A 12,194-nucleotide genomic window follows, 5' to 3' on the forward strand; every position below is an offset into this window, starting at 1 on the left:
TGTTGTGTTTTTTGAAGTTTGACATTTCGTCCATTCGTCTTTCAAAATATTGTGTTTGCGGAAGAGAGTTATCTATTTATCAATAATAATTATTGAATTTTCGGCCAATTATTTGATAATTATTCGGTTTGTTTGTTATTTCACACAAGCAAAGATGCCGGAGCTGGAAACCAAAGGTAAATTGAGTGATTTCAAACCAATTTTCGAACGTATTTTAATCATACGTTAATTTTAGAAAATACCGGTGTATTTGTATAATATATTATGCGTGTTGCCTAATTTGGAATAAATTCGGTTTAGGGGAGTCACTCAAATAACTGAAATTGAACTTGATTTAGACTAATTTAGGGCTGGGGAATCCGAATCTGAAAGAATTAGGTGGGGGTCGGCACTATTAAATAAGTTATAGGGCCTTGAAGTTTCGTACGCGACACTTTGAAAACATGTTTTATATATTATTTCAACTATGAATTAAAAACAATCAAATTAAGAACTATTTTATACTTTTGACATTTCAGCAGTGCCAACGAAAAAATAAAAAGTGTTGCCGTATAATAATAATATCAATGCATGGAAAATTCTGAAAATTAAATATCATTTGCCAGATTGGTAGTTTATTATTTAAAATCTTGTAAATATTAAATTAAAATTATAGTGTTATAGATATATAACCTAACCTAACTGTGATTTTCTATAACAAAAAAATGACCCTTTAATAACGCCCACTCGCGTCCCCTTTAGAGTTTTATCCCAGTTTTCAAGTAGTTTGTGGGCTACGCTAGGTTTGTATAGACTGTTTTGTGATTTAATTCTAATACCTTTTTTCCATGTTATTTCCTGTTACAAAAAATTGCCCCTTTAATAACGCCTGCTCGCGTCCCCTTTAGAGTTATATCACAGTTTTCAAGTAATTTGTGGGCTACCCTAGGTTTGTATAGACTGATTATTATTTTTTTGGTATACTAATGTTTAAGACAAGATTTTTTATGCATAGCACAAAGGGTAACAATTATTTTATAAGCAATAATTATTCGCCTGAAACACTCATCCACATTGAAAAATCTCCTGATAAAAGATACATGACGCCAACGGGACGTTGGGTGAGTAAATTTCTATTTAACAGCTCCCCTCATAATAATAATATATCAACTAATAATAATCAACCTCAACAATGGCGTAGAATTTTGTACATCAATAATTTCTCTCAAAAAAGCATAAAAAACCTCCCACCAGATATCAAACCAGCTTTTTACACTAACAATAGTATAGGTAAATTTTTGATGAACGTTAAGGACAAAGAACATCGGTTAAATCAATTAGGTATGTACTCACTGCAATGTAGTGACTGTCCCGCGTTTTACATAGGCAAAACAGCGCGTAATATCAACACGCGAGTCAAAGAACACCTAAGATGCTTAAACAGTAATGGGTTCTCCGAATTTGCAAATCATCTCATATCAACCGACCATACGTTTGACAAAAATACTGGCGTCAGTCTATTATATAAAATCGGAATAGGTCTTAGGTTGGATAACTTAGAGGCGCTAGAGTTAAAGAAAGCCAAAAACGTCAATAGCAAAGTCATCAACAACCAAATAAACCTAAATAAAAGACCTATACTCAGATTGTTCCCTATTGACAGAGAGCACTCGCCTCTCAATCTCCCACCTATCCCTACCTCTTCCACTGTAGCTCAGACTGTCCACTCACCGTGATATCAACACATGTTAATTTAGATTTTAGATGTTTAGTATTATACTGCCCTGATGAAGCTACGGTTGTAGCGAAACCCGGTCGGGATTACACTAATTTGTACACTAATTTGGGCACCGTTCTACCAATGCCATATTGACAGAATCGAAAGTGTGCAAAACAAATTCTTTAAACACATAAATTATAAATTTAAATTACTCTTTGCAAATAACACCGAATCCTTAAAATTTCACAACTTTACTTCACTTCAAACACGTAGATTAATATCTGATCAAATATTTTTATACAAAATTCTGAATAACGGCCTGGACTCTCCTGAACTCGTAAATTATTTAAGAATTCACATACCTACAAGGCCAACCAGACAAAACCATTTTTTTCATTTGCCCGCGTGCAGAACCAACCTTAGAAAAAATTCTCCAATCCCCCGTATATGCGCGCAATATAACACGCAATTTAACAATATCGATATTCTTAATAATACTCTTGTGAAATACCGAAACGAAGTCAAGCGCACGACCACAAATATTAATTAAATTAATGCACAGTTATAGAAAAGGTACAACATGAGCGTCTCCTGTCTATTCCTTCTTCCTTCTAATATATTTAAATGATTTTTATTTTTTTTGTTAATTTCATTTTCAGTTAATGGTTATAACCAATTACAATCTTGTATTATATCACATTAACCAACATTAGCATAAGAAACTATTTTGGCTTACCTCATATGTAACCTCTTGTATAACTAATCCTGTAAAAAAATGCTGTTTGTTTCTTACAATAAATAAATAAATAAATTAAGTATTTACCTATAAGTGATGTTTACAAAGTTATTGTTTTAAAAAAATATTAAATAGTTATTAATTTGATTTTCTTAATTCAGTAAAAACACGAGATAACAGCAGAAAAACAAATCTGACGGCCGGCATAGTCCAGTGGTAACGCATTGGACTGCCATTCCGAAGGTCGCGGGTTCGAACCCGGCGTGCGCAAATAAATTTTATTTGATTAATTTGTGTTATTTCACAATTAATTAATTAAAATAATATATAGTATATTTGCGGCACGTTCCAGAGTGGAAGATACTACCAGTATCGCCCTGGTGTAAGACCACCATTCAGAATTGAAACGTTGCTCCAAATGGCTTTAGCCGTGTTTAGTGACTAGATCTGAATAGCCAGGTACTTCCCCACCTTCCTCTTTCCCATCCCCACTTACCTTCAGCCTCACAACATCCCCCAATTGGGGATGCCATAGTCTCACTGGCTCCAGACGGGAGCAGTTGGGACTCTTGTGAGGTATTCACTATAAAAAAAAAAAAAAAAAAAAAAAAATACCTTATAAATCGGAAAAACCTTCTTCGTCCGTTGTGTCCTTATCAGACTCGCACGTCTCGAAGTGTTCCTGTGGAATACGCGGGTCATACAAGAGTCCAGCTAAACGGTAAAACTCCAAAGTAGGGTCCTTCCCGCGTTCTTTGCAAGTTTTTAAAAACATATATCGAGCTAGATTACCAGGTACATGAGCTTTGATTCTACCAGATGACGTCATGGAAGATTTGGCTGCCCGCCAAGAGGACTCAATGGCATTTGTGTGGGCTCCAGAATCAGGGTCCTTGAAATTTTCAGAATGATTCACCGTCTGGTGCGTGTAGCCTAAGTCCGACAGACACTCATATGCCTTCCAACAGTCGCTGATAATCAGTGTACCCTTTTCAATCCATTTCTCGATTATGGGCACCAAAGTTTCAGAGCTCCGAGACTCGACGGCTACCATAAACACGCGGCCGGAGCCACGTTCGTAGCCGCCGAAGACCCATTGTCCTTCAACATAATGGCCACAATGATACTTTCTCTTACCAAACTTGGATTCGTCAATTTCAACAACCTTACCCGGGCCGCCGATCTTTTCTAAGCGACCAAAGTGAGCATCGAGTACAACTTCCCGGCAGAAAGAGGCCCAATCAACCAACGCTTCTTGCGCAAATTCCAACTGTAAGCCAGAAAGCCGTAACGACGCACCTTGCACCCAAAAATTGACAAATCCAAGAATTTTCCATATAGGCAAATGAGAACGAGCAAAGAACGTACCGGTTCGAAACGCTACTCTTTTGTTGCACCGCTCAGCCTTCTTCTTGCCCCGCGCTAACTTGCTATTACAAGCTCATCGGAACCCATCGGAACTAAAAAAAACCTTTCTTTAACACACTGCATAAACAATTGAATATCCGCAGACACAAAAATTCAAAACAATCAAAAATCCCTCACCGATCTTCTTCCAACCTCAACTTCATCGATTGCCCACAATCTGGACAATTATAACTACCATCCGCAGGAATTAGGCCCCACTCGACTAACTTAGCCAACATTTCACTTTTGTCGTCACAAATCTTCAAAATTTTGAATAAATTCATGGTTATTTATACTTTGTATTAAAAATATATCTTGGAATTCAATGGTGTCGTCACACAAAACAATACAAAAAAAATATTGTGCCAGAAACAATAGAAAACTTTTTTTACCTCGATTACTAATTAAAAATAAATTGCTAATAAAATTACCTAGCCAGATATTAAGAATGGATACAGTACTTACCTATTGACAAATTCAGTTCATGAACAAAATTACGTAAATAATTAAGTAAATTAAATATGTAACCTTACCTAACTTTGTTTTAATGATAATTAAAAAAAATAATAATAATTAATAAAATATATTTTAATTTAAATATACCATATACTATATTAAAAAGTATTTAAACATTTTTTTTGTTAGTAAAATTTCATTTTAATGTAAAACAAACTTTCCTAAAAATCTTGTTGAAATGTTATTAAATTTTCAGAATGTTAACATAATTTTTTTTAATTTGGGTAAAATTTTTTGTTTTACATTTTGATTCTTTTCAATTCAAGTTGATAAATAAAACATGGTTTCTATGTATCGCATACGAAATTTCAAGACCCTATAACTCAGTTAATAGTGCCGACCCCCACCTAATTCTTACAGATTCGGATTCCCCAGCCCTAAATTAGTCTAAATCAAGTTCAATTTCGGTTATTCGAGTGACTCCCCTAAACCGAATTTTACCCCCCAAATTAAAACCAGTTCGCTGATCAATTACAGAAATAACGTCTTTATTATTTTGGGTATTATTAACGTATCGCCCTTTCTCCTCGAGAATCTTAAGCCAACGTTTCAAACATCCTTGTTAGTATCTCACCTCCAGGGAGATGTACATAGTTTTAGTATCTCACCACCAGGGAGATGTGCATATTACTGTGTACTTTTTGCTGTCTCGGGAATTATTAATAAAACGTTAGATGATTATTTTACAAGCAATAATTATTCGCCTGAAACCCTCATAAACATTGAAAAATCTCCTGATAAAAGATGCATGACGCCAACGGGACACAAACCCGTGTCCCTTCGATTTCCGGTCGACAGCTCTGACCACTGAGCTATGGCGGCTTATCTCTTATCCGCGAAATAATTCAATACATACTAGTGTTTCATTCAACAATTACTGCTTGTTACATTTTCCCGTTGGCGTCATGTATCTTTTATCAGGAGATTTTTCAATGTGGATGAGTGTTTCAGGCGAATAATTATTGCTTGTAAAATAATTGTTACCCTTTGTGCTATGCATAAAAATCTTGTCTTAAACATTAGTTTACAAAAAAAATAATAACGTTAGATGATGTTTTATTTTGTTTCTCGTGTGTTTATTATGTTTAAGAGAACGAAAACGAAGTAGCAACAGTGCCCAAGGAGAGTGAAGTGTGCACAGCATTCCGCGAGTACGCGGCGGAACTAGACGCGCGCCACGACCGCCACGAGCGCCTCGTAAAGATCAGTCGAGACGTCACCATTGAGAGCAAGAGGATCATCTTCTTCCTTCACTCCCTCGTGAAGTATGTCATTGGTTTACTATTACTATAACAGGTTCATAATTTGTCTTTCATTTATACTAAAAACTCTTACAATTAGGAACGAGTGTGTAGGCGGGCCTGGAGGCCAAAGTCATTTCTATTATTATGCTCTCCAAACTCTCAGTTTCTTGAAACCTCACAGCTCCCCATACCTTGGAATCCACCATGGAAGAGTGACCGTATTTACCACCGACATCTGTCAGATAACTTTATAACCTCTATGATCAATCTACATTAGAGCCATCTGTCGAATAGCTCGAAAAATCACATTCATAATAATGCAGTAGTTTTATCAATTAATTAATATACTAGAGAGGTGTAGACTAGACTAGAGCAGGGTGTAGAGTTGGCTATTGTAGTATAAACACTGATCAATAAATGCAAAATTCATTCCTCCGTAAGCACTCCAAGAACCCTTTATTCCAAGATTAGTACATCCAGGAACACTTTGTAACGGTTTTAAAACATCATGCCCCAACTACCATTACGGATATCGATGCGGACACATGGACAATCGTATCTATGGCTACCGTCACAATAGGTGGAGCTGCTTTTTGGCTCGCCCTGGGATTCAAATCCAGCGAGGCAACCAGGAGCATCTTATGCAACTTATACATACGCGAGCCGAACGGCCGAACTGAACCTCAACTTAGAGGAAAAAAACTAAGAAACCGCAAATGGCGCGAAACGCCGCTTGCTGTTGCTTACTGCGGCTCATGGTGATGCAATTAATTTCGACACGTAAATAAATAATCCCATTATTTAGTTTTTCTCTATACATTTTGGTTTATCACATAGCTTAATTAAATGACAACTTCTTTGTTATGTTTAAACAAACTGGAGTCCTATAAATTCATTATCTATTCGACTAAACTTAAATATAATATTTTGGTGACATTTTTTTAAATTATCAGAAATCATCTTCGAGTTCCTGGCCACCCTTGAGATATAAATTAAATAAAATGCTAATAGAGTCCTTTTATAAATTCATGCTTTAAATATATTATATTTCGTTTACTAGAACCTGGTGCTTAATTTACTTCTGGATATTACTATTATTAATCTATTATATTGCTAAATTTACCGATCAACGGGTTTTTACTAGAATCAATTGTTATAATCCATAGATACATAATTTTAATTGTTACATTGGCGTCCAACGTGTCATATTCATAGTATTATTTTTTAATTATTACAACTTGAATAGGATTTAAAGCTTTGTCTGGAATCTTCATAGTCCTCCATAAACATAAACATTTGTGGTCACGCCACGCACAGGTGGGGCCGAAAAGAATCATCGACAATGTGTGATTGCAATATTGTGCATTTCTATCAGCTCATATAAAAGGAAAATGAAGGTTAGGAATCAAACCAGACATTTTTAAAATCCACAAAAACATTTAATATTCAAACATTGGGACAACATTTATTATTATAATTAGTCAACCAGCAAACAGCATTCTGCTAACGTGCTCATAATAATAATAATATTTGGATGATTTGTATAGTGCCATTTTTGTGCAAAATCACCTGAAGGGCGCTGATATCTTATTTCAGAATTAATTAATATTAATTCAGTTCATTTAAATTTTAAAAATATGTCAATCTTTCTTCTCTCCAAATGAGAATCCAATAGAGCTTTAAATTGACTTATATTTGTAGCATCAATCACATGCCGTATTTCTCCCAAAAAAAAGAAGTACCGGAACGTGTTGTGACACCAGTGCGCTCCTGCATCATACAATAGAAAAAGATGTTAACAATTCCCTTTGTTCTAGATCTGAAGATCGCTCGGCAGGCCTGGACGCGGCCGACAAGCGCATTCGTGCACTGGTATGTGGGGCGCTGCTGCGGGCGGCTGGGGAGAGTCGCATGGGCGGACACTCTCCACTGTCGGGGGGGCTGCAGGAGCTGGCCGAGGCCGCCTGTCTCCTGCACCACCTGCGCTCCCCCGCTTCCTGCACACTGCCGCATTGGATGCAGCTTACCAACTACACCTCCGGAGTGGTAAAACTAACCTAGAAACTTCTCTTGTGGGAGGGCGGAAACACAGACCAGCAAATCATTTCGCAGCCAAGCTATTAAACACAAGAATGAGCTCATGTGACAAAAATGTCGATCTTGACCAGAGTCAAGGGTTTTTCAAGTACTTTGCCAGAGGTGACTGCACTCCTGCCAGAGGTGACTGCACTCCTGCCAGAGGTGACTGCACTCCTGCCAGAGGTGACTGCACTCCTGCCAGAGGTGACTGCACTCCTGCCAGAGGTGACTGCACTCCTGCCAGAGGTGACTGCAAAATTTAAAAGTGGGGCGCACTTGCAATTTGCACAGGGTCATCTGTGTGGCGGGTTGTGTACTTTTAAGTATCTGCAGACCCTGTACAAAACGCCTAGTTTCTGAGAGGTTAACTTAACTCTGGCTTTGATGGAACCCCCGTGCCTGAACTTTAAGGATTACTGCATTATCAAATAAACCGTAATGTCTGATTTCACCTCCAGCAAGTGTTTTGTGGATATTCGTATATTAGTAGATAAAATCCTGGAATAATAACAATCCTAATTCACTTGTGTTTAGGAAAATGTGGAGAAGCTCCGCTGGATTCTGAACCCCATGGACTTCATCCTGGGAGTGGCGGACTACACGGGAGAGCTCATGAGGCTGTGCATCAACAGTGTGTCTGACGGGGATATGAAGTCCTGCTTCATTATCAGGAATGAGATGCAGCACATCTATACAGGATTCCTTGGTAACTTATTCTTACAATGATTTAACTCTTTCTAACACACAGAAGGCCCTGAGGAAAATAATATCCCTCAGGGCCTATGTCATCTACAGGGATGCTGTGTGGAGGGTCTTTCTGAGGAGAGGAAGGAGTGAATGTGGCTCTTGAAGAGACCCATGTTGTAGGAAGGAAACGTAGAGGCCGGCACGACTCGTTCTCATGTAACAAGTGTCAACTGTATACATATGTCGGGCGCACATTAGGCGTGTTTCCCAACTATGCACCGTTGCCGAAGGAATCAATGATTCTAGTTCCTCGGAGCATCTTCCATTGTTATACCGGTAGAACAAGGACAGCATACCTACCTGAAGCCTGTGCTCTAAGGATAGCAATCCGTTTGTTAAGAGAGGGGAATCTAACAATCCGACCACCCGTTTCTGCAGTCGAGGGTTTGTTCAGATATTTAGGGGCTCCAGGCCAGAGGTGGCTGCCAAATTCAACAGAGGGATGCACTTGCGATTTGTACAGGGTCGGCAGTTGTGTACTACCTGCAGTATCTGCGGGCCCTGTACAGTACACTCAGCTTTTGAGAGGCTAACCTGACTTGATGGAGTTCCCGTACCTGAGCGATCAATCTGTTCCAATTTTGAAAATGACACTTTACAATACTATAATACAATACTTTACAATCACTCACAGACAGACCCACAACCGAAATTAGTATGTTTGAACACCAAATATGTATCATGCATAAATCATCGTTATTCATTAATTATTGTGTTCAGGTGTGAAGTTGACGGGCTCCCACAAGGAGATGGGGCACAAACTACAGACTCTCCGCAACAGCGTGCTGAAGGTGGAGGCTGCCTGCTGTAACCTGCGCCTGCGCGGCCAGCACCCTTCCGTCTCCCCTTTCCTCCCCACTCCACCAATCATCTGATCGCATCGGGAGCCCCATTAAATCATGTTACTATATATACATATATGTGGTCTCATTGTACTTATTGCCCCATAGACATCCAAAATGTTATACCAGCCCATCAGCAAAAGGGGACAGTATACAGGCAACTCACATTGTAATTACTATTTAGTCCTCGAAAATAAAATCTGCTTACGAATTACATATAGACATTTTTCCACTGTCGCGCCAATTGCTGACTGCAGAAAAAACTTGACCAAACCGGGTAAAAATTTCAGACTTGTTTCCAAAAGTGAATATTTTATTACACTATTTAGTTAGACACTTTTACAAATGTGTTATAATTTACCCACATATCATTTTCTCATCTCTAAGCAAACCGAATTTGTAGGCGGTTCTGTTAAAAACGAACATTCAGATCCTGTGCAGAAAAGCCCCATAATGGACTGCCTTGCAAACCGTTGCCTTACTTTAGCGAACTTTACTTTTCCGCACAGGGTCTGGTAATTTCAAAATGCAGTCAAAGTTTACTCGAAACTTCCTGGTGCCAAAAATATACACATTATTTGCCTTCAGCTTGTCGAATTGATACCCAGATTTTATGTTAAGGCGAGTCTATCAATTTGGATGTCTATGCATTGCCCGTAATATGATGCTCAAGTAAAGGTATGCGTACGCCATACACACATCAAAAACACGCTGTGTAGAAAATACAATAAATTGTAGTTGTGTACACTTAATTTCCAAAAGAAAACAGCTACCCCATTACTAATAAAAGTGTTTTAAATTTTACACACTGAAAAGCAATCTTTTACATTACATTAATGGTTGTTTATTGTGTAAAATTTAAAACACATTTATTAGTAAGGCCCTTAATGTGAAGACTTGTATGGAAAAAAGGTCATTAGAGGTTCATAGCCTTTATTAATTCCACACTATAGGCCTATCATTGCATAGCTACTACTAGTAGTGGTTCGTGACTTTCCAGTGAGCTAGATGTCGTAACCGAAACATAATTTGTAAATCTTACCACAGTGCATTTTTTACAGTGTGTGTGCAAATATGCAAAATTCGCATTGTGGTAAGGCGGGTCTCTTCGCACATAAAATGTTTTGTTTTTTTTTTCAAAAATTTTACACAAAATATTGAATCGTTGGGGTGTGGCCACAATATTTTTACTTTCCGTGGCCGATGGAAAACTTTTGTTTTGTGTAAATTATTAAAAAAAACATTACCACCAAATTAAAAGAGACCACCGTTATTTCAAAAGACTACACATACATAGGGAATAGTACGAAAAGTTTGATACATAACCCAGTCGCATAGTACTTATAATATAACTCGCTCAGTAAGCTATAAAATAACATATTCAAATTAATCTGCAGAATGTAAATAAATAATTTATTTATTTTATTAATACATGATTTAGAAGGTACATATGGTTTTTGTGATATTTCACCCTCCATGCTAGGGATGACCCTGTAATATATATATTTAGTTTTGATTCCTTCACGCATTCCCTAAAACAGTGGAGAAGTCATCGCTTTAATGAGGCACTCTGTGAACGCCTTATTAGGAGAGTTCAACTTTCCAGCAATAAAACAAACATTAACAAATAATTATAAGCAATAATTAGTCGCCTGAAATATTAATACAAATTGAAAATATCTCCTGAGTAAAAATAAATTCCGCCGATGGGAATTGAACCCGCGCCTTCTGATGTAAAATATTATTATTATGTAATGAACAGGCAGCATTCTGCTGATGCGCTCATATCTGATTTCACAGCGAGTTTGACAGTAATTGCGAATCCAATAGAGCTTTGAATTGATTTATATTTGTTGCATCGATGACATGTTGTGGGAGTTTGTTGCAAGCATCCACTACTCTATTTGCAAAGAAGTGTTTTCTAGGATTAGATGCAAAAGGCGTTTTGGTAATTTTTTTTGAGTGTCCACGGAGATTTACATTTTTATTAGTAGTGAAGATTTCTTGGATGCTAGGGCAACTGTAATGTCCAGATAAAATTTTGAAAGTCTCGATCAAGTCACCCCTTTCTCTTCTTTCTTGTAAGGTTGGTAATCTTAGTTCCTTGAGTCTATCTTCGTATCGTAGATCTTTCAGAGCTCTTGGTGTTTTAGTGAAACGTCTCTGTACTCTCTCTAACAGATTTATATCCTTTGCGAAGTAAGGACTCCATATTTGGAAAGCATATTCCAGGAAAGGTCGCACATATGTTTTATATATTTTTAACATCATAATATAAAACACATTTATCAGTAAGGCCCTTAGTGTGAAGACTTATGTGGAAAAGGTCATCAGGGTTACATAGCCTATATTAACTCCACACTACAGGCCTATTATTGTATAGCTACTACCAGTGGTGGTTCGTGACTTTTCAGTGAGCTAGACGTCGAAACCGAAAACAATTTAAAAGAAAAAATTCTGAAAACACAATTTTTAAATCTTCACAATCAAGCTCACCCAAAAGTCACAAAAAGACACTGGCTGCAACTGATACTGTAAACACAGTGTGTGTGCAAAAATGCAAAATTCGCATTGTGTTAAGGCCTCTCTGCACGTAAAATGTTTTGTTTTTTTTTTCAAAAAATTTACACAAAATATTGAATCATTGGGGCGTGGCCACGATATTTTTACTTTCCGAGGCTGATGGAAAACTTTTGTTTTGTGTAAATGGGTTTAATTCCTGTCGGCGTCATTTATTTTTACTCGGGAGATATTTTCAATTTGTATTGATATTTCAGGCGACTAATTATTGCTTATAATTATTTGTTATCCTTTGTGCTTTGCATAAAAACCTTGTCTTATAAACATTAGTTTATCTAAATATTGAAGACAATATTAGTGATTCTTAAACGAAAATCTGAAACAGAAAAATCGGAAAAAGAAAC

At 37.2% G+C, this 12,194-nt stretch overlaps 1 protein-coding gene across 1 annotated transcript; it reads left to right on the plus strand.

Moving 5' to 3' along the window:
- Positions 1 to 10: 10 nt before the first annotated feature.
- Positions 11 to 12,120, plus strand: Trax (Translin associated factor X). The gene is made up of 5 exons (XM_089640793.1): positions 11 to 176; positions 5,449 to 5,623; positions 7,420 to 7,648; positions 8,216 to 8,387; positions 9,149 to 12,120. Exons 1-5 carry the CDS (start codon positions 155 to 157, stop codon positions 9,301 to 9,303), a joined length of 753 nt encoding a protein of 250 aa, XP_089496919.1. The 5' UTR covers positions 11 to 154; the 3' UTR covers positions 9,304 to 12,120.
- The last annotated feature ends 74 nt before the right edge of the window (positions 12,121 to 12,194 follow it).

Source organism: Hesperophylax consimilis, chromosome 16 (genome assembly GCF_061612785.1).
Source record: "Hesperophylax consimilis isolate HC1 chromosome 16, BYU_Hcon_1.0, whole genome shotgun sequence".
Classification (NCBI taxonomy): Eukaryota; Metazoa; Arthropoda; class Insecta; order Trichoptera; family Limnephilidae; genus Hesperophylax; species Hesperophylax consimilis.

Excerpts from the sequence above, each read along its gene's own strand:
- Trax (XM_089640793.1), top strand. The coding sequence starts at position 155 with ATGCCGGAGCTGGAAACCAAAG. Across the intron at positions 177-5,448 it reads GCCGGAGCTGGAAACCAAAG|AGAACGAAAACGAAGTAGCA; the intron begins GTAAATTGAGTG and ends ATTATGTTTAAG. Across the intron at positions 7,649-8,215 it reads CCAACTACACCTCCGGAGTG|GAAAATGTGGAGAAGCTCCG; the intron begins GTAAAACTAACC and ends ACTTGTGTTTAG.